The sequence below is a fragment of the Nannospalax galili genome, unplaced genomic scaffold (genome assembly GCF_000622305.1).
Source record: "Nannospalax galili isolate Female #2095 unplaced genomic scaffold, S.galili_v1.0 scaffold18, whole genome shotgun sequence".
Lineage (NCBI taxonomy): Eukaryota > Metazoa > Chordata > Mammalia > Rodentia > Spalacidae > Nannospalax > Nannospalax galili.
This window is the reverse complement of record NW_008346548.1, coordinates 11,800,335-11,819,030: the sequence shown is the minus strand read 5'-3', so window position 1 is coordinate 11,819,030 and position 18,696 is coordinate 11,800,335. Positions and strand designations below refer to the sequence as shown.

Below are 18,696 nucleotides of genomic sequence, written 5' to 3'. Positions count from 1 at the left end.
CTGGGACAAAACCACTGTTTATAGGCATATTCTTTATAGAAATTTAGGTGCTTGGAAAAATCCATAAAGACAAAGGTTCTTGAGACATCTCGCCCACTTGAGCTCTCACACACACATACATGTACAAACACAACCAATCATGGTAGCCACTTTTCAGAGTGACATTTAGACCTATCAACACTAACTGGGTGGTATGAAATGTTTTTGCCACGTAGTCCTTGATCTAAATGTTAATTTCCCACTGACTCAGCTAATTAGGTCACCAAGGCAGTACCAATGTCATCCTCTCTTCTGTTTCAGTCTTCCACAGTCCTCCCTTCCACTGCATCTTCCTTTTTCTCTGGAGTATAGGTGGATAACTGAGCTACATACAGACATGGGAGAGGGAGGGAAGTGTTTCTCTGATAGACAGCACTGAATTACAATGTTGAAAACACAAACAACTAGAGTTAAACAGAACCGTTTGACACATTTAAGTTAAAAAAAGTAACAGTTTCAGAGAAGTATGGTATTCCTAAAGAATACATAGGTGTTATGACAACTATATGTCGTCACATTAAGACACTCCCAAGAAACATTTTTCCTTAAAAATTTCATTATTTTGTTGCTCTGAAAGGCTCTGGAAGTGATGGTGGAAAAGTCATATGTAGGGGTTTTTCTTTATCCTGAGACTTTGACTAGCAAAAGAGTGAATTATGACTTGAATGGCACCAGCTACAAGCTTTCAAAATGTAATTATAATTTCCATTCATCTATTCATCCATCCATCCATCCATCCATCCACCCACCCACCCACTCAACCCAACAAATATTTACTGCAAATTTCCTTTGTGCCAGGTATTGGGATATATAGTGAATGACACAGTCCCTTAAGGAGTTTAGAGTCCTTGCATTGTCTAATATTGAAAAATTACCATTTTATCTTTATTTATTAGAGATTTTAGAAGTGTTACATTTTCTCCATTAATCAAAATTTGTGTGGCTTAAGTAGAAAGCACACATTATAAGCACAGTAAAGTCTCAGCCCCTATATAATGTAGGAAATTAATATACAGCCTGATATCTTTAGATGTTCCCTTGAATTGTGGGTCATTAAAATATTTTATTTATTTTTATTTTATGTGTATGAGTGTTATGCCTGCGTGTAGGTAAGTACACTCATGTTGTGCAATGCTCGCAGAGGACAGAGAGGCTGTTGGATTACCTGGAACTGGAGTTACAGACAGCTGTTAGCTGCCATGTGGGTGCTGGGATTCGAACCCAGGTCTTCTGCAAGTACAGTCAGAACAGTTCTTAACTGCTGAGCCATCTCTCCAGCCCCCAGGTAATTTAAAACATTAATTCCTTTTAGTCAATGGCTTTCTAAATACATTACAGAGTTCCTTGCTTTTAACACAGATGTACTAGTGATTCAGGAATATTATACACATCAATTATTACACCACACTGCAATGCAATGGCTGTTCTGGGCCAGATAGCAAGATACAAGATGTTATCTACTGACACTGAGCAGCCTCTGACCAGTATGATGTCCCATTATATAGCCCTGGGTGGCCTGGAACTTGTTAGGTACCCCAGGTTGGTCTAGATCCTTCTGCTCCAACCTCCTGAGTGCTGGGATCACAGGCATTTGCCGCCACTCTTGGTTTACATTTTTGTTTTATTGTTTTTCTTGGCATTTATTTATCTTCTTTCCTATTAGGTCTTTTATAATGCTGCTCACTCAACTACTTGCTTAAGTTCTTGGTCCTTACAATATCTACTCTTCTAAATTACTATGGTCTTAGAAACTATACAATCAAAGGGTAAAGAGGCAGCTAAGGAGGACGGACAGATGCTTCTATGAAAAAACAAAAAATTAATCTTTGTGCCATCTCCTTTGGTTGTTCAGAGGTTGTTTTTAATTTTTGTCTGGTTTCTTGACAATGTTCTAAATAGGTAACATGTGCTTGGCAGTGTTGTTGGAAGTAGTATTTGTTCCCTCTATTCACAGAATGCAGGAGTCCATATGGTTTAATTTACTTATTTAAAAGAATTTGTTAGAACTACCTTTTATAACTAGTAGTTGGATTTATAACTATTAAAAACCTATATAACCATTTATCATGGCTTATTAGAATAATATCCCAAAATCAGAATAAGAAGCAGAGCAGAGCTAACTAATTTATTATTGTTAACATCTTTCTCCCTTGATTTGGCAAAAGCAGAGTGCACAGGAAATACATGCTGTGGTGTAGAGACTTCCATATTTAGTCAATTTGGGGAGAACGTGAGGAAAGTAAGATTTCTTAATGCCCCAAAGACCATAAGTCAAATGCATAAAGTCATGTGACTTACTAGCTGCCAGTATGATGTCTTCTCAGAGATCCTGGGGGAGAGGGTAACACTGAGCTGGGTTCCAATGACAGAATTTGGGGCCAAGGCTTAAGAATGGATTTATTGAAATCTTATTAATGACAGTCATGAAGACACGATACTACTATGTCTGAAGATTACCAGATAAACAATATAGATATTTCAGAGCTCAAGATTCTTATACACTCAAGTCTTGTTTGTTTGAGGTCATTCTTAGCAGACAGTCATATGGAGGCTTCATTTTCTAGAGCAGAGCAGTCCAATATGGTAGCCATTTTCCACTTACAGTTCTTTAAATTTATTAAAACTAAGTACAATACAAATCGAGTTCTTTGGTAGTTCAGTATCTGCACAATACAATGGTTGCTGTGTTGGACAGTGCATTATAGACTTTCCATTGCTGCAGAAAGCTCTCCTCGACAGTGTGGTCCAGTCCTAGCTCAGGGTGACTCTCCACCTGTGCACATGGTCTCCTAAGGGACTCATGAAGCTGGCCGAGCTATTCCTGGCAACTCTGTCTCAGCTCAGCAAGTCCCATGATTAGCAATGTTTAGCCTTCTCTACTGTACTCCTTAGAGGGATCAGACTTCATGCTGTATTTTCCTGTCTCAAGATTCTCTACTTGCATTTTAGAAGCTGAGCTATTTCCATCATTGGTCATGCCAATGTTCCTCTTGACCATCTACTAGTGGCACACATGTTGAGCATGCAATAAAAAGGATTCTTATATCAAGCTGGGAGATATAAGGGGTGGGTTTTAGGGTTCTATGATTCTACTTACTTCACCCAAAAGAGTGGTAATTGATGCTGTATTCTCTAAGTTATCAAGAAATGTGCTTTTGATGTTTGTTGTTTGGTGGACTATGAGAATGATGGGGTAGATGGGGATGAAGGAAACAGATTGAGAGAAAACTTAGGTAAAATTTGGAACTCAAAGACCACAAATATAGGCCTTCTCACAGGTTTAGAGGGGAGAAGCCACTTTGATTTCTTCAAAGTCCTGGTCATCATTCTAATTGGGAAGATAAGGATTCTGCCTGCTCCTCATGAGAACTGAGAGGGACATTACAGAACACTTACTCTCTTTCCACTAAGGATTTTATATAATTGTGGAAAAGAGTAAATGAGAAAGAAGTTTGATAGTAACTGACTATGAGATCTAATCAGGTAAGAAAGACTCAGGTAAGATGTAAGGTGTACCACTTGCTGAATAGCCCAGACTCAGGTAAGAAAGACTCAGGTAAGATGTAAGGTGTACCACTTGCTGAATAGCCCAGACTCAGGTAAGAAAGACTCAGGTAAGATGTAAGGTGTACCACTTGCTGAATAGCCCAGCTGTCTGGTATTTACATTCTAGTGTGCGCCTCTGAACTCTCTACCAACATACTTGTTATGGAAGTCGTAGATCTCCTGGATGTTGCCAAAGATGATATGCTCTTTATTGAGGATCCCAGGGGGGATCTCTTCCACACCACTGGTCATTTCCCACAGGTAGGTCTGTAAGACAGCAACAGTTTTATCACTGGTAAACATGTCACAAGAAATATGGATAAAGGAGGCCCCCAAACTTGTGGGGCAAGAGAGGGACTAGGAATGCATGTAGAGCTTAAAAAAGCCAAGTGTTTAACAAGCAGCACAGAAGGAAATGAAACCTGAATATTCCACCACTCCAATCCTCAACAAGTACACATGCCAGTCTTCTTGTTATTTATTAAATCTATGTCACGGTTCTTACTTTGAGGTGAAGTACTTAACATACTATTTTGGGGAGGTGGGGTTAGCTCCAGGTTGAAAGAAGTATAGATCTTCTTTTCAAAAGCATTTTACACTCCCATGCAGGTACAGTTGACTCTGGAAGATTTCTCCCAATTGTCTTTTAATTTTACTTTCCAAGAAAACACCAAGAGCACCAAGCTTCTCTTGTGGGTGTGACAAGGGCCAGGATGCCACTTCTTTAATGGAGCTTGGGAATGATTATTGCAAGACTTACCTCCAAGCACTCATGCAAGTCCCTTACATAAGCCTTCTCTGTCTGGAGCAGTTCAGCCATAATGAATCTAGAGGGAAACAATGGGCTTTCATTTGTTTATAGATATAGTGCCTCCTTCTTCCAACTTCACTTCCTTACCCCAGTGCTTGTGACACTATTGAGTGTCGTATATTTAACTTTACTAATAAAGCTCTTCCCTCTCCCGAATCACTCTCACCCTGGTCATTTGTTCCCCATCACTTCATCATGACTGTGTTCAGCCAGTTCCATGTTATTGCTGTGTTGTACTCATTTCTACCACATGTGTTAATATGCTTATACTCTCAATTACATGTTTGTACAGACATGTGTGCACAAGACACAGGACAGCCAATAATCTATCTCACCTGCTAGATAGTTTGAATCTGTTTCCTGCATCTCTCTTACAGTTCTCAGGATGATTTGTGTTCAGTAGTTCATAGACTTAAACCAAAGTAGTTCTCAGTATTTAAACAGGGTTTCAAAGTCAGGCAAAGATTCCCAACATATCATGAGATCAGGGGTTTACAATTTTTTTGTAAAGAACCAGATCGTGTTTGTGGGCTGTTTAGTTTCTGCCACAACCACTCACCATAGCTGCTGTAACACGAGGAGCCACAGAGAGAGGTGTAGATATGTTCCAAGGAAACTAGGACACTATACTTTTTACATATACACAAATAGTACTCTTCTTTAGATTTCTTCAGTCATTTAGGTATTCAAGAATCACTTTTAGATTATAGGCTATATAAAACAGAGGATAAGTCAGATTTGACCTATGGCCATAGTTTGCTGACTTCTGACGAGACTGATCCCATTAAGAAATTAGACAGTATCTCCAATGGAATTTGTTTATGTCACAAAGTGACGTGCATAAAGCCAGCATGTTCAACTTTAAGTTCATAATATTTAGTGACTGCTCTTTGGGTTCCTGTAAAGAGAAGTTCATGCTCTGTATCTCCAAGGAGAGGAGCCCTAAATAACACAATGAACTTGAGCAATTATCAAACTTATGATATATGGCTTCATTATTGTGCAGCCATTTAATTTTTTCCTCCATAAATTTTTATTAGAAATAGTGCTTGTTATCTGGTATATGATAATTTAATTTAGTACAAACTATATATTCATACACTTACCTTACAGTTTATAAATCAGTTTTTCTTTCTTTTTTCTTTTTTTTTTTTTTTTTGGTCTTTTTGGGACAGGGTCTCCCTGCAGCCCCAGCTGTCCTGGAACTCACTATGTAGACCAGGCTGGCCTTGAACTCAGAGAGATCCACCTGCCTCTGCCTCCCAAGTGCTGGGATTAAAGGCGTGCACCACCATGCCCGGCCTATAAATCAGTTTTTCATAAAGTTAATAATGAACTAGGTGTGGTGGTACATGCCTTTAAGCCCAGCATTTGGGAGGCAGAGGCAGGTGGATCTCTGTGAGACTGAGGCCAGCATGGTCTATATAGTGATTTTCAGGCGAGCTGGGGCTACAGACAGATCCTGTCTCAAAAATAAATAAATAAATAAATAAATAAATAAATAAATAAATAAATAATAAGAATTCATATTTCCAGGTAGTCCATCACATGAAAAATTTGAGACATAATGTCCCCAAAGTGTCTCCTTCTGGAAACTTCACCAGAAATATTATGGGAAGCAACAGCTTTCCTGGACTTTTATCTAATGGTTGGGCTTTTCTTTAAGGCAATACATTGTTCTGGGGCTGGAGAGATGGCTCAGCAGTTAAGAGCACTGGTTGCTCTTCCAGAGGACCTGGGTTCAATTCCCAGCACCACCCACATGGTGGCTAACAACTGTCTGTAACTTCAGTTCCAGGGGAATTCGACACTCTCTTCTGACCTTTGCAGGCATTGCATGACACGGGTGCACTTACACATGCAATACACTCATACATATAAAAAAAAAATCTATTGTTCTAATATTAAAATTGTCTTTCTGTTAAAATTAAAGAACTGATTTAAAACTACTTTTGTAGAACTCAGTTAAACCACTCTCTTCCTATTCTTACTCAGTTGGTAGAGTGGAAAGCAATGGATTTTGTAGTTAGAAAAACAGGAACTGAATTATGACTTAATCGTTTACTGGAAGTAGGACTTCAGACTAGACCTCACATTCTGTAGTTATAAAACAGCTTGGTGACCCAGGATTGTGGCAAGGCTTAAGTAAGATTATGTGAACAAACTGCCTGGTGTCTATGAGATGCCTGGACATTCAGTGATTAAGCCTATAGATTGCTATGAACCAGGACAGAAGGAAGATGAGAAGGAACACAGCTGAGGGGCTCTGCGGTGTCCTAATCTTGCTCTTTCTCCCCTGTCTGCTTCCTTTCTTTAAAAATGCCTTAATTCAACTGTGAACCTAAAAATTTACCACCAATTTTGAAAGAGCTGCACCTTTGCTCTAGATATTATTATTGAATATGTTAATGCTGTAATGAAATACTTCTTCTAATCATGTGGTTATTAAATAAATAATTTAAAAAAGAAAATAGGCCAATATTTTATTTATATTTTTCCAATTTACATGATAAAGCAAAAATGTGTACAATTAAAAAAAAAAGAAAGAAGAAAGTGAGAAATGGCATAGATCTTGAGGCCTGTGGGGCAAGTACGTCCCATAGTTCTCTCTTTTTTTGGGGGGGTCTTTTTGAGACAGGGTCTCCCTGTAGCCCCCCCCAGCTGTCCTAGAACTCACTATGTAGACCAGGCTGGCCTTGAACTCACAGAGATCCGCCTGCCTCTGCCTCCCGAGTGCTGGAATTAAAGGGGTGCGCCACCATGCCCGGCCAGTTCTCTCTTTTAAATGACAATGTCCAGCTTTGAAGTATGCTAAGATGCTTAATCACATATACATTATTTTTCTAGCATTACCCAGAATATAACCAAATATTCTTCATAAAGCCCACACCCTAAGACTTCTGCATATGTATGACTTTATAACTCTAGTTTAAAGAAGGAAAAATACGAAGGAATTGTAGGATTGACATAGTTCATTGTTTCTATGTCCAAAGTTCTATCATTCTTGATTAATGTGAAACTTTGGTAAATAACTATTTAGTAACCAAATAAACAAAAAGGCAAAATATGTTTTTATCTACTTGGAGTCAAGATTTACTGAGAATTCAGCTGATCTTTCCTTGGTATCCTTGGAAGGCTGGTTTTAAGATCCCTGTGGATACTCAGATCTGCAGATACTCAAGTTCCTTCTATGAAATGGCATGGTATTTCATACCATGTATTACACACATCCTCCTCAACCCTTTAAGTCACCCCTAGATTGTTTATAATATTCAAGACAATGTAAATGCCACATAAATAGTTGTTATATTTTACTGTTTATGAAATAGTGACAAGAACAAGTCTGTACATATTTAGTACAGGCATAATTTTTTCCTGAATATTTCTAATCCAGGGTTGATTGAATCAGAGGATGTGGAACTCATGAATATAGAGGGCTTGGTGAACTTGGCAAACAGAGAAGGAATCTAATGACAAATTGGTCCCAGCTTTCTAAATGGGCTCTGGCCTTAGCCATTCTTATTCTGAGAAAAAAATATAGTTTAATTTATGGAAATCTCAGACAACTTCTGATTCTTACAAAATGTTTGAGTCTTAGCATCCTCTAACTCCTCTGCCTTATTTCCTCATGGGATACTGCTGACCTAAGAGTTAACTTCAGTAGCAACTGACCTGTACAGTTCACTCACAGGGTCTGTTTCTAAGTGCATCTTCCTTTCCATGTAAAGTGTTATACACCATTCAAAGACTGAAATATGAATATATAAACCAGGTTAGGGGCAGGCTACTGGAACACCTTCCATAGCACACCTTACTTTCTCCTGGCCCAAGACTTCAAGTAAGGAAATTGGTGCTATGGTCCTTCCTTCTTACTTCTCGCCTTTCCTCCCTCCCTTCTTTTCTTCATTTGTTTACTTTCTTTTTCTTAAGATAGAGTCTAATTATATAGCCCAGGCTGGCCTTACAAGTGCTGGCAAGACAGGTAAGTGTCACCATACTCAATGATGGGGCTTATTTGTTATGTGATTTTTAGACATATTCTTGTTCCTCCCATATCCGATTCTATTGCATAAGCTTCTCTTGATCAATGTGGTATCTCTGTTACACTTGGTACCACTGGTTCACAAGGGTATAAAATATTCGTTGTCATTGCAGAGTTTATAATCTAGAGAGAAGTGATCAGGAGTCTACAGAATAAGTAAAATGTGAATTAGAATAGAAAAGTGTAGATGTTCAGAAAGAAATGACCCAGTGACAGCAGAGGACATAGGTAAGATTCATAGAGACATAGGGTATGAACTGGATTTTAAAGAATCAATAGAATTGAAATGGAGGCAAAATAAAACTACATAGAAAGAAAGAACAAAGAGAGGGAAGGAAAAAGAAGAGGGTTCTAAGCCAGGAGTACTGCATGAACAACTGTATCTAACATTCCTGAACCTCAAGGGAGTCAGTGACAATGATCTGTCTGTAGTGTGTCAAGTGACCTGGGAAGCTTTCTGAAATAAGAGTGCCTTATATGAGGCCAGACAGTGGCACCTTGAGGGGTCTGGTAATTATCCAGAAGACAGCGTGAAACTATCTGAACTCTGAAACTGGTGAGAGACATAATGCAACTGAATCACAGTGTATGAAATGGTAAGAGTCAGAACTCTGGATCCATTATACACTGACTCATTTGGGGAGAGTTGCTTAGCTTCCTGAGGTCTGATTTCTGATATATGAAAAGGTTTAGTTTGGTCACTGTTGAGTTCTGACATTGTGAAATGAAATTTGATGGTCTAAGATGTAGTTATCCTTTGGCAAGCCCCGGAAACATGAAGAAAACTTGGGTTCAGTGAAGAATGGAGAGACTGCAAGGTCTCCAGTGAGCCCATCTTCTCAATGAAGCAACCTATCTGTCCATCCCGACCTCTGCAGGTTGCCAAGAAGACACATTAAGTTGTGACATGGAATGGGACAGTGAAAACCAGGGAGAAAACCAAGGAAGAGCCTGCCAGCAGCAGTGGGAGCTCTCTGTACATACTCTTTCTTCCGAGCTGACTTCCGTTTCTCTTCATTGACCTCATGGTTGGCATCCCGTAGCTTGACTTCACGATCCGAAAGACTTGCTGGGATGATGTCCAGCTCTAGGTCCTTGTTATCCTGCATGAGAGGGATCACAAAGATCACCTTGGAGAAACTTTAGGAAAGTCTCTCAAACAAGTTGGGGGAAGTAGTAAAGTGGAATAACAGAACAACTTAATGGAAGAAGATGACAAGATGGAGGACTCCTATAAGCCCCTACCCCAAGTCCTGTTCATCAGGTAATTCTTCTTTTCAAGTAAGAAAAGTGTAAAATGCTCTGGTCTAAAGTTTAGTACTATCTACATGTGTAGATGTAGTACATGTGTCTTGACTAGAGCCTTTGGTCTTGATTAAATCTAAACACACACAGATAAATTAGTCAGAATTAGTTCTTTATCAATAAAATAAACACAAAACAGAAACACTTGAAAACTTTAAAATCATTTGTCAAGAGAGAATAATTAAGCTATTTTTACTTAAAGAAGCAATTTTCCTGGGAAATAGAAAACAGAACGTCTGATCAATGACTGAAGCTTTTCATCACTCACCCCTGTTTATTTAACCATCATTGGTATTATCTATGATGGGACCTCCCTAGTCAGAACCCGGGGGAGATGCCACTTGCCTTGAATGTTAGTGGTTTGACAACTTCATTCAAGGTTGCTCTGCTTCAGAGCATGAGCCTCTTTAAAGATGTATGAATTAGAAATCCTAGGATTAAATGCCAGACTGTATTTAGCTCTTAATTCATGGGTTACTAACCCCTATTATAAAGAAGAGATTAAAAGTCAGTCTTCTTTTGCTTTGTGGCAAGTAGTACCTTCTTTTAGTTGAAATGTCAAATAGCCTTTACACAAATTGTACCCCTTATTCTTGAAAGAGCATTATTATACATACTAGGGACTCTAATCACTCTCACTCATTAGCATAATTGCTTAGATGATGGTACTGATGAGGCCAAAATAAAGGGTTTAGTCTTCAAAGTCAGCAGTTAACGCTACACACAAAAAAAGAACTCTGCTTTGTATCCACAAACTTGCTCCTGGCCTGCCAATTCTGTAAGATATAGGACACTAACCATGGGGGGCTTGAGGTAAATGGATCAGTAAGATTACTTACACCTATTGAAAAAATACATGAGGTTCATGGGGCTAACAGCTCTGAGGCAATGTTCAGGAAACACTCTCCCTCCATGGTGATGGGATCAGTGGCACTGGGGGAGAAGATGGGGGAAGATTCTCCAATGGGCAGCACCCCATACCCACCTCTGTGTTGACTCCCAGGGCTTTCTCCAGGGAGTACCGGTACTTCCCCATCCTCAGGGAGAAATCTCGGTAGTGCTTGTCCACTGTGGTCACCCATTTCCTTATCTCTGTGGCATGAATGTGGCCTTTTTCCACAAAGCTATCAGCCAGCTGAATCAGAAGCTTCACCTTCTCCTTTGTTTGCTGCTCCAAAACATGGTCTGGGGTTACTGGACCACATTATTCTCATACCCCTTTACCCCAAGTCCCAATGTCCTTTGCATAGCAGTCATAGGTATCTCTGAGCCTATAACATGCAAATGCCTAGGTTTGCATGACAACGCTATCACTCATCATTTGGGTGATCTAGAACAACTGTTTAAATCTTCTGTGCCCTCTCAGTTCCTTCACTCACAAAATAGAGATCATAATAGGACCTGCCTCATAAAGCTGTTGTGAACATAAACAGACCAATAATGCCAGTGCCTAGAATGTGCCTGGAACACTGAAGATGCTCACAAGAATCACTCATGGACCACTGTCCTCCAGGCATGACATGGCCATTGCCCTCTTGAAGTGTCAGAAGCTGTCATTACCTGAAGGAGAACTGTACAAGACTGGCCCTATTAACTTTCCATCATGGAGAATGGGTGGGGCTCCCAAGGTTCTGCCCCTCTCCCAAGGATTTATGGATAGTCAAAGGTTGCTATAGGGAGGGACACCCAAGGCCTTGCCCATTCCCAGCACTCGGGCATCAGAAGCAGGCAGATCTCTGTGAGTTTGAGGCCAGCCTCATCTATATAGCAAGTTCCAGATCAGCTAGGGCTACATAGTAAGGCTCTCTCTCAAAATCAAACAAGCAAAAACTACTAAACTTGTCGCAGGAGTAGAAATTATTTCCCCCAATAAACTGTAAATTGCTTTTCTGCAAGAAAGTATACTGGGGCTGGAGAGAGGGCTCAGCAGTTAAGATCACTGGGTGTTCTTTCAGAGGGCCTGGGTTTGATTCCCAGCACCAATATGGCAGTTAACAATGATCCATAATCCCAGTTCCAGGGTATTCAACACCCTCTTCTGGCCTCTGAAGGCATTGCAAAACAGAGGTGCACTTATACACATGCAGACAAATCACTCATACACATACCAAAAAAATCAATTTTTCGTAAAATTTAAAAAAGAAAGTATAATGGGGTGGAAAATTTTCACCCAACCTAGGCTTTTCTCTGTAGTCATGTGTGGCCAATGGAGAAGGAGAAGTGAGCTACAGCTTGGCCCAGAGACTGTCAGATTCAGGTTCTATGAGAGTACAACAGGTGAGAAAGCATGTCTGTATTCCCCATTGGCCCTAGGCTGGTCAGTGTAATAAGAGCCAGCCCCAGCTGTACTGAGCCTGTAGGAGGTGGGGTGATGCATGACAGCCACGTGATAGCATCCCAGGATGAGGAAGCAGGATTGCTCATAAAGAATGACTGTGGATTGCGGAGAGCTAACTAAGGTAATACTTCTCATCCACGACAATGCACTCAACATTGGCCTTTTTGAGGCATATAAGCAAGGGAACCTTTTCATGCTGCACTGGATTTTGCTAACATTTGTCTTCAGTATCCCCTATCTACTAACTCCTGAGAGGAACTAGTATTTGCTTGGAATGGATGGTTTGGGCCTTCAGGGATCCTGTCTACTCTCTATAAGAGGTTTCATTACATGTACTATAATGTTAATTAACCTTTGAGTGTTTTATAGAGTTAGAAAAGCATCTTTGAAAAAAAAAGTACAGACAGCAGTTAAAAATTTGATGTTCCTAAAACAAGGAACTCTAGATAGGCTGACTAGATTCAGTGGATGGACAAGCACTGGGGAACTGCTAGGGGCACGGAAAATAACAGGGATGACAGAGTATATGGGCTCCAGTGGGTAGAGGGGAAGCTATGGGAGGGTACCATTTGGGATGTGAGTATATAGATGAATAAGATTGTTTGGGGTGTTCTGTATGAAATACATACAAAAAAAATCAACAAATTAAAAAATGAGTTGGAAGAAGCATAAGAATCTGCTTCATGTTAATTAGTAGAAGTGAAAAACATTACCACTGAAATCTACCTGATGACTTTATATCCATGCTCAGGTGTCAAGGATCTCAGAAAGTAACCGACTGTGACTAGTAATAATCAGCTATATAGAGATTAGAGAGGCATGTGCAAACATCTAAGTGTTAGTAGCGTTAAAAATGAGTTTTTCTGTATGAAACGGTATATTTTAAAATGAAATTGAGATCTTTTTTAAAGGTTAAAACCTCATTCAATTTTATGTCTTATAGGGTTTATACTGAGTTCAATATTGCATAACTGTATTAATTCAACTGTGAACCTAAAAATTTATAGCCAATTTTGAAAGAGATGCATCTTTGCTCTGGAAATTGTTATTGAATATGTTAATGCTGTAATGAAATACTTCTTCTAATCCTGTGGTTATTAAATAAATAAGTTTTTAAAAATTGGAAGAATATTTCCTCTGTGGGTGGGAAAAGGTATGCCCCAAAGCCATTAAGGTTGTTAAATGAAAATTCCAGTGCCAGGGGTTGGCCAAGAAGGCCCTAGTGGCCCCCCCCCAAATGAAAGCTACTGTTACTGCTATTGATTGTATGCCAGAACTAGATGGCAAGACCCTATTGCTGAGGAAATGGTTAGGTAGCAGGACATGAAGAAATGAAACTGGGACTGGGTTGGAGGCTCCCCTCTCACTGGATATCTTTCTTTGTGCTGGAAGATACCACACAGGCTGCTGGGGTAGAACTAACACCAACAGCTGCAGACCTTGCGTGCTATACCATTAACATTCCTGACAAGTTGTACCAACTGGTACAACAGTGACATGGACTGTTGTGGGTATAACTAACAAATTTCTGATTGAATTTAATGCCCACTCTACAGGAGGGAATTCATGCCTGGTACTGTAAGCCAGGGCAAAAAACCATCCATGGATGGAGAGCTCACAGGTACCATCAGGGAAGCTACTGCTGTTTTACTAAATAGACAAGATATATTATCAAATTGCCTTCTAAATTTTATGTTTGTGCTTATAGATTATTGCTGCTGTCATCTTTAGGCACAGAATTTTCTTTTTGCAGTGGACACTGGTTACTAGAGAGATTTATAACTGGTAAAAGTGTTAAGAATAAGTGACTTTGAATGATCAGCCCTAAAGGGGATTTAGCCCTAAAGGGAATTTATCACCCCCTCCAAGGCTCAGGAACACTGTAGAAGAGAGAGCAGAAAGAATGTAACAGCTGGAGGAAGGCAGGTAGTGGTGGTATGGAATGCTGACCTCCAGGCATGACATGGCCATTGCACTTTTGGAACTGTGAGTAGCTGTGATTACCTGAAGGAGAACTGTACAAGACTGGCCCCTCTCCTCCCCAAGGTGTTCACCAGGATTTATAGGCAGTTAAGGTTGCTAAGGGGAGGGACTCACAAAGCTATGCCCATTCCTAAGGATATACAGCTAGTTAACAGGTAAAGGAAGAAAGATAATTTCTTCAGTGGCATGGTCACTTGTAAGTTGCCATGCTCCTATAAGTAACCCCTCACCCATGTTCCAATAAGTAACCATAATGAAACTCAATTGTTCCCTGAGATAGACTTGAATGGAATCATTTCTTTAGTCTGTCGTTGATGCCCTATCTGAGTGAGAAGACATTTGTTCACATCTCCTCAGAAAAAGCTCACACGACAACTTGGTAAGCCAGAAATGATAGCTATTACCATTGTTGTGAGCATCTCTCATGTCAATATAGTACTTTACTGGCTTTTGGAGCATGTTATATCTGAGACTCATGTGAGTTTTAAAACATCCTTAAGTGGTAGGTGGAGGGAGATGGTGTCCTTCTCCTTGAGTCACAGATGCAAAAACTTGAAGATTAATTTTTAGAGCTGGTCCAAATTCATACCATTTGTTGTTTGCCTCTGATCCTCTGTTTCTAGATCCTGCCCTTCTCTGTAACATCATATAAGAAAGCACATGCTAGGATCTGAAGAACCTAACTAGTAGACTTAAGAGTAAACTCTGTCCTTTGTGCCTTGAGATCTTGTCTTTGTTTGAGAGAGAGAGAGAGAGAGAGAGAGAGAGAGAGAGAGAGAGTTAGTTAGTTAGTTAGTTTAAGGAAGTTGGTATCTGTTATAGGGCTAACCAGGTTAAAATCTGACATGTATTAGGTTAATGTCATTTGTAGAAAGAATTTGTTCAAAATCTCCTCTGTCCATAGTCCTGTGTAAAGAGCTGTGGGTCAGGCTTTGGGGGTAAACAAAAGGAAAAAAATACCAATGCTCATTTGCCCCCCATCTCAAATCTCCAGGAGGGACAAGGTTTTCATACAAAATAGTTAACTCAGGGCATCATGTAATTGAATGTCAAAGTGAAAAGTATGTGTAGTTAGTAATAGAGGTTTTAAATGGGAGAAGATAAAGGTAGAGCTGTATGGGAAAGTAGGAAAGGTCTGCTGGGAAAGTAGGAAAGGTCTGCTGGGAAAGTAGGAAAGGTCTGCTGGGAAAGTAGGAAAGGTCTGCTGGGAAAGGTGGAGCTCAAGTCAGGTAAGATATAGAAATGGAAGTGATGAGAAAAGTAAATATTTGCCAATCTTTTAAGTTTAGATTTTTGAAACCTGAGAAATCTTAAGGGCAAAGAAATAACATTTAAGCAATATTCTGTGAGAAAAAATGTTCTTTTGGTCTTACGGTCCAAAATTTGGAGCATACTACAGTCTATAAAACTGAGGGAAATAGAGGCAGAAAATAAACACTGGAGCAGCAGTTGAAAGAGCAGATCCTTTCTACCTTGCAAGATGGTGGATGAAAAGCTGAGAACTGAACACCAAGGAAAAGAAACCTGCAGCCAAGAAGGCAAGCACCATAGGCAGAGTTAAAAAGCATATCCCTAAGTTAAAAAGTGCAATAAGGGAAAGCCCTGCTGCAGTCAAAACCCTACCCTGGTGACAGGAATTGGCAGATGCTCCCTAGCTGCAGTATATTCCAGAAAGGCCCAGCCCAAGAGAAGTCCTCAGCTGTTAAGCCCAAGACTGGAAAGCAGAAAAAAGGGAGAAGTTCTAGTTACTGCCACAAAACTATTTGGTGCTGACAAGAAAGCTGGTATCCATGTAGCTAAGCTTTGAAAAATACATACGTATTATTCCACCGGAGAATGCATGGACACTACTGAGCCACAGGAAAAAAAAAAATCCCTTCAGTCAGCCCTGAGAAATCTGCAAGGCAGCATCACTCTGGGAATCACCTTTCAGGTGCACCACGGGGGAAAGAGAATCATTTTCCTCACGCAGGTGGGCAGTGGCTTGCTACCCGCAACTGAAGCTTTCCTTCTCAAGTTCCTCTGTGTAGGACACTCCAGAAATTTATCATCACCATCTCCACAAAAATTGCTATCAGCAACGTGAAATTCCCAATACCTCATTGATGCTAAGATTCAGGAAGCAGCTAGAGAAGCCCAACAAAGAGAAATATGAGATCAGAAAGCTATGCATTTGCAAATTTTGCTAAAGATCAAAGCTCTTCCTCAGCTCCAGGGCTATGTGTAATCTGTTTTTTCACTAACAAATAGAATTTATCCTTACAAATTACTGTTCTAAGCTTCTTACCAAGAATCTAATTAAACAACTAATACATTAAAACAAAAGTAAACAAATGCATCTCTCAACTCTCACCAGTGAAGCTTCCTCATGTAACAGATACTGATTAACAGAGAAAGCCACAACCAGTCAAACTGTAGTGAATGAATAAGGGACTACAGAGTGTGTGTCTTGAACAGAACTCCTGTTTTAAACCCCTGACATCCAGGGCTCAGGGACCATTGCATAAGAGGGGGCAGAAAGACTATAAGAGCCAGGCGTGGTAGATGACCATAAAGAGACAGTCTTACAGGTGGTTGGGGACTTGCTCAGATGAACTCACAGCAATGGTGACAGTGTGTCCAAGACCCGTGTAAACTCAAACATGACAAGAAAGCAGCATAGACTTGGGAAATGGGTAAGACCACCCAACCTTAACTGAGTAACTATTGGCAACTGATCACAGCTAGGTGAGAAAGTGTTGGTCTTCTTAAGGGAATGATGCTAGGTGGGTTGACCAGGCTCCAGTGGATGGACTCACACTGAGGGACGTTTGGAGACACAAACTTGATTCGATAGGCCTTAACATAAATGACAGAATGAATAAAATCTGGCAGGGGGGTTATGGGGGCTGCAGATAGGGGAGGGGGTCTAAATATGGTCAAGATGTATTGTAAGAAATGCATAAAAATTCAATACGAATTTAAAAAATGACAGCAGACTCTTTCTTTATTCCACCTTTGCCCTCTAACAGCCCTAACCATCCTACTTGCTCTTCTCCAGGCTCATCCACTTTCCCTCCCAAAAGAGAAATACCAGCAGAATGCTCTTCCAGATACATGGCCAGGGAGGACAGCTCCGGCTCCCCTGTGGCTCACTGAACACACTTAGCCTCCTGTGTCTCAGGAGGGTAGGCTGGCCAGGGGCTGGGAGTCAAGGGCTGGAAGAGATTTTGAGTGCAGGAGAAGAGGTGGGTGTGAGGACAGAAGAAACATCCTTCCACCATGAAAGTGAACCCCCCCCCTTTTTTTTAAATGCAAAAATCTTGAAAGTTCAAACTCTTGGTTTCTGGTAAGGTGACTTTACTTAAGAGATGGTGTTTTGCAGCTGGGTGGTGGCAGTCTGTCAGAGGAAACTGAACCTGAAGGCATCAGAACTGATTGAAGTCAATAAGGAGAATGCTTGTGACAGACTTTCCCATGTCCTCATAGACATTTGGGGACAAAGAGAGTAAATAAGCCGTGTGGTCAAGCTCTACCCCATGCGGCCCCACCTGTTGTTCTCCCAGCCTACCTCTGCTGTTCTCTATACTTGTAAACTGTAGCATGTTTAATGTCACATCTACTCCTTCTGTGGTTACTGGCCCCTGTTCATCCTACCCTCAATCCAGCAGCCCTCCTTAGTCTTCCACAGACAGGTGGGTATGTTTCATAGAGTTACTTATTGTCCTTTCTTTTCGATCATGATCACCTCGAAGATGAAGATTCTACTTTGTTTTGACAGGGTCTCCCTAGCCCCAGATCACCTGGAACTCACTATGTAAACGAGGCTGGCCTCGATCTCACAAAGATCCACCTACCTCTGCCTCCCAAGTACTGGGATTAAAGGCATGTGCCACCACACCTGGCTGAACATTCTATTTTACTTATCTGCCTATCTTCAGTGTCTAGAAAAGAATAAGCATACCCCAAGTGTTAAATGAGTGAGCAAATGTGTAAATCTTGTGCTTATCGGTGAGCAGAGCTAGACTAATCAGCCCATTGAAACACCAACTGTGGCTATGGTCCCCATACAATGCAGTCTGAAATCATGTGACCTGCCACATTCCTGGCTGCAGCTGATTAGATCAAAGGCACAGGGCAGTCCACAATATGTGGCCAATGACGTCTGAGGTGTCCTGGATTAAAAACCATTTAACCCACAACTGCCAATGTGCAGAGAACAAGAGGCTTCAGAGTGCTTATTCCTAAATAGGACAGTATATCAAACATATGTCTCCCAAGGCTCAGGGGTCAATGTGGAAGAGGTGGCAGAAAGACTAAGAGCCAGAGGTGGTGGATGACCACAAGGAAACAGTTTTCCAGATAGCTGGTCAGTTACTCATATGAACTCACAGTAATGGTGACAGCATGCAGAAGTCCCACCTAAGCTCAAGCCAGACAAAATCCCAATGTAGATGTGTGGAAGTGGATAAAAAAACCCCAACTCTACCTGAGGAAGTATTGGCAACTGATGGCTGCTGTAAGGGGTAGAGACAAGTCTCTTTCAAGGATATGACTCTTAGTAGGTTAACCAGGCTCCAGTGGATGGACCCTCACTGAAGGACATTTGGGACACAAATTAGAATCTATAGGTCTCTCTCTCTCTCTCTCTCT

The 18,696-nt window shown here is 40.6% G+C and overlaps 1 protein-coding gene across 25 annotated transcripts in view; it reads right to left on the bottom strand.

Moving 5' to 3' along the window:
- The window catches only part of Kalrn (kalirin RhoGEF kinase), a 700,573-nt gene that overhangs the window by 253,554 nt on the left and 428,323 nt on the right, over window positions 1-18,696 (bottom strand). For all 25 annotated transcript variants that reach the window (XM_017800540.2, XM_029568193.1, XM_029568189.1 and 22 more), the window contains exons 22-25: window positions 10,729-10,911; window positions 9,423-9,541; window positions 4,346-4,412; window positions 3,743-3,852 (exon numbers count right to left, since the gene is read on the bottom strand). In XM_017800540.2, the coding sequence (XP_017656029.1) occupies window positions 3,743-3,852; window positions 4,346-4,412; window positions 9,423-9,541; window positions 10,729-10,911 (479 nt within the window). The remainder of the gene's footprint in view (window positions 1-3,742; window positions 3,853-4,345; window positions 4,413-9,422; window positions 9,542-10,728; window positions 10,912-18,696) is intronic.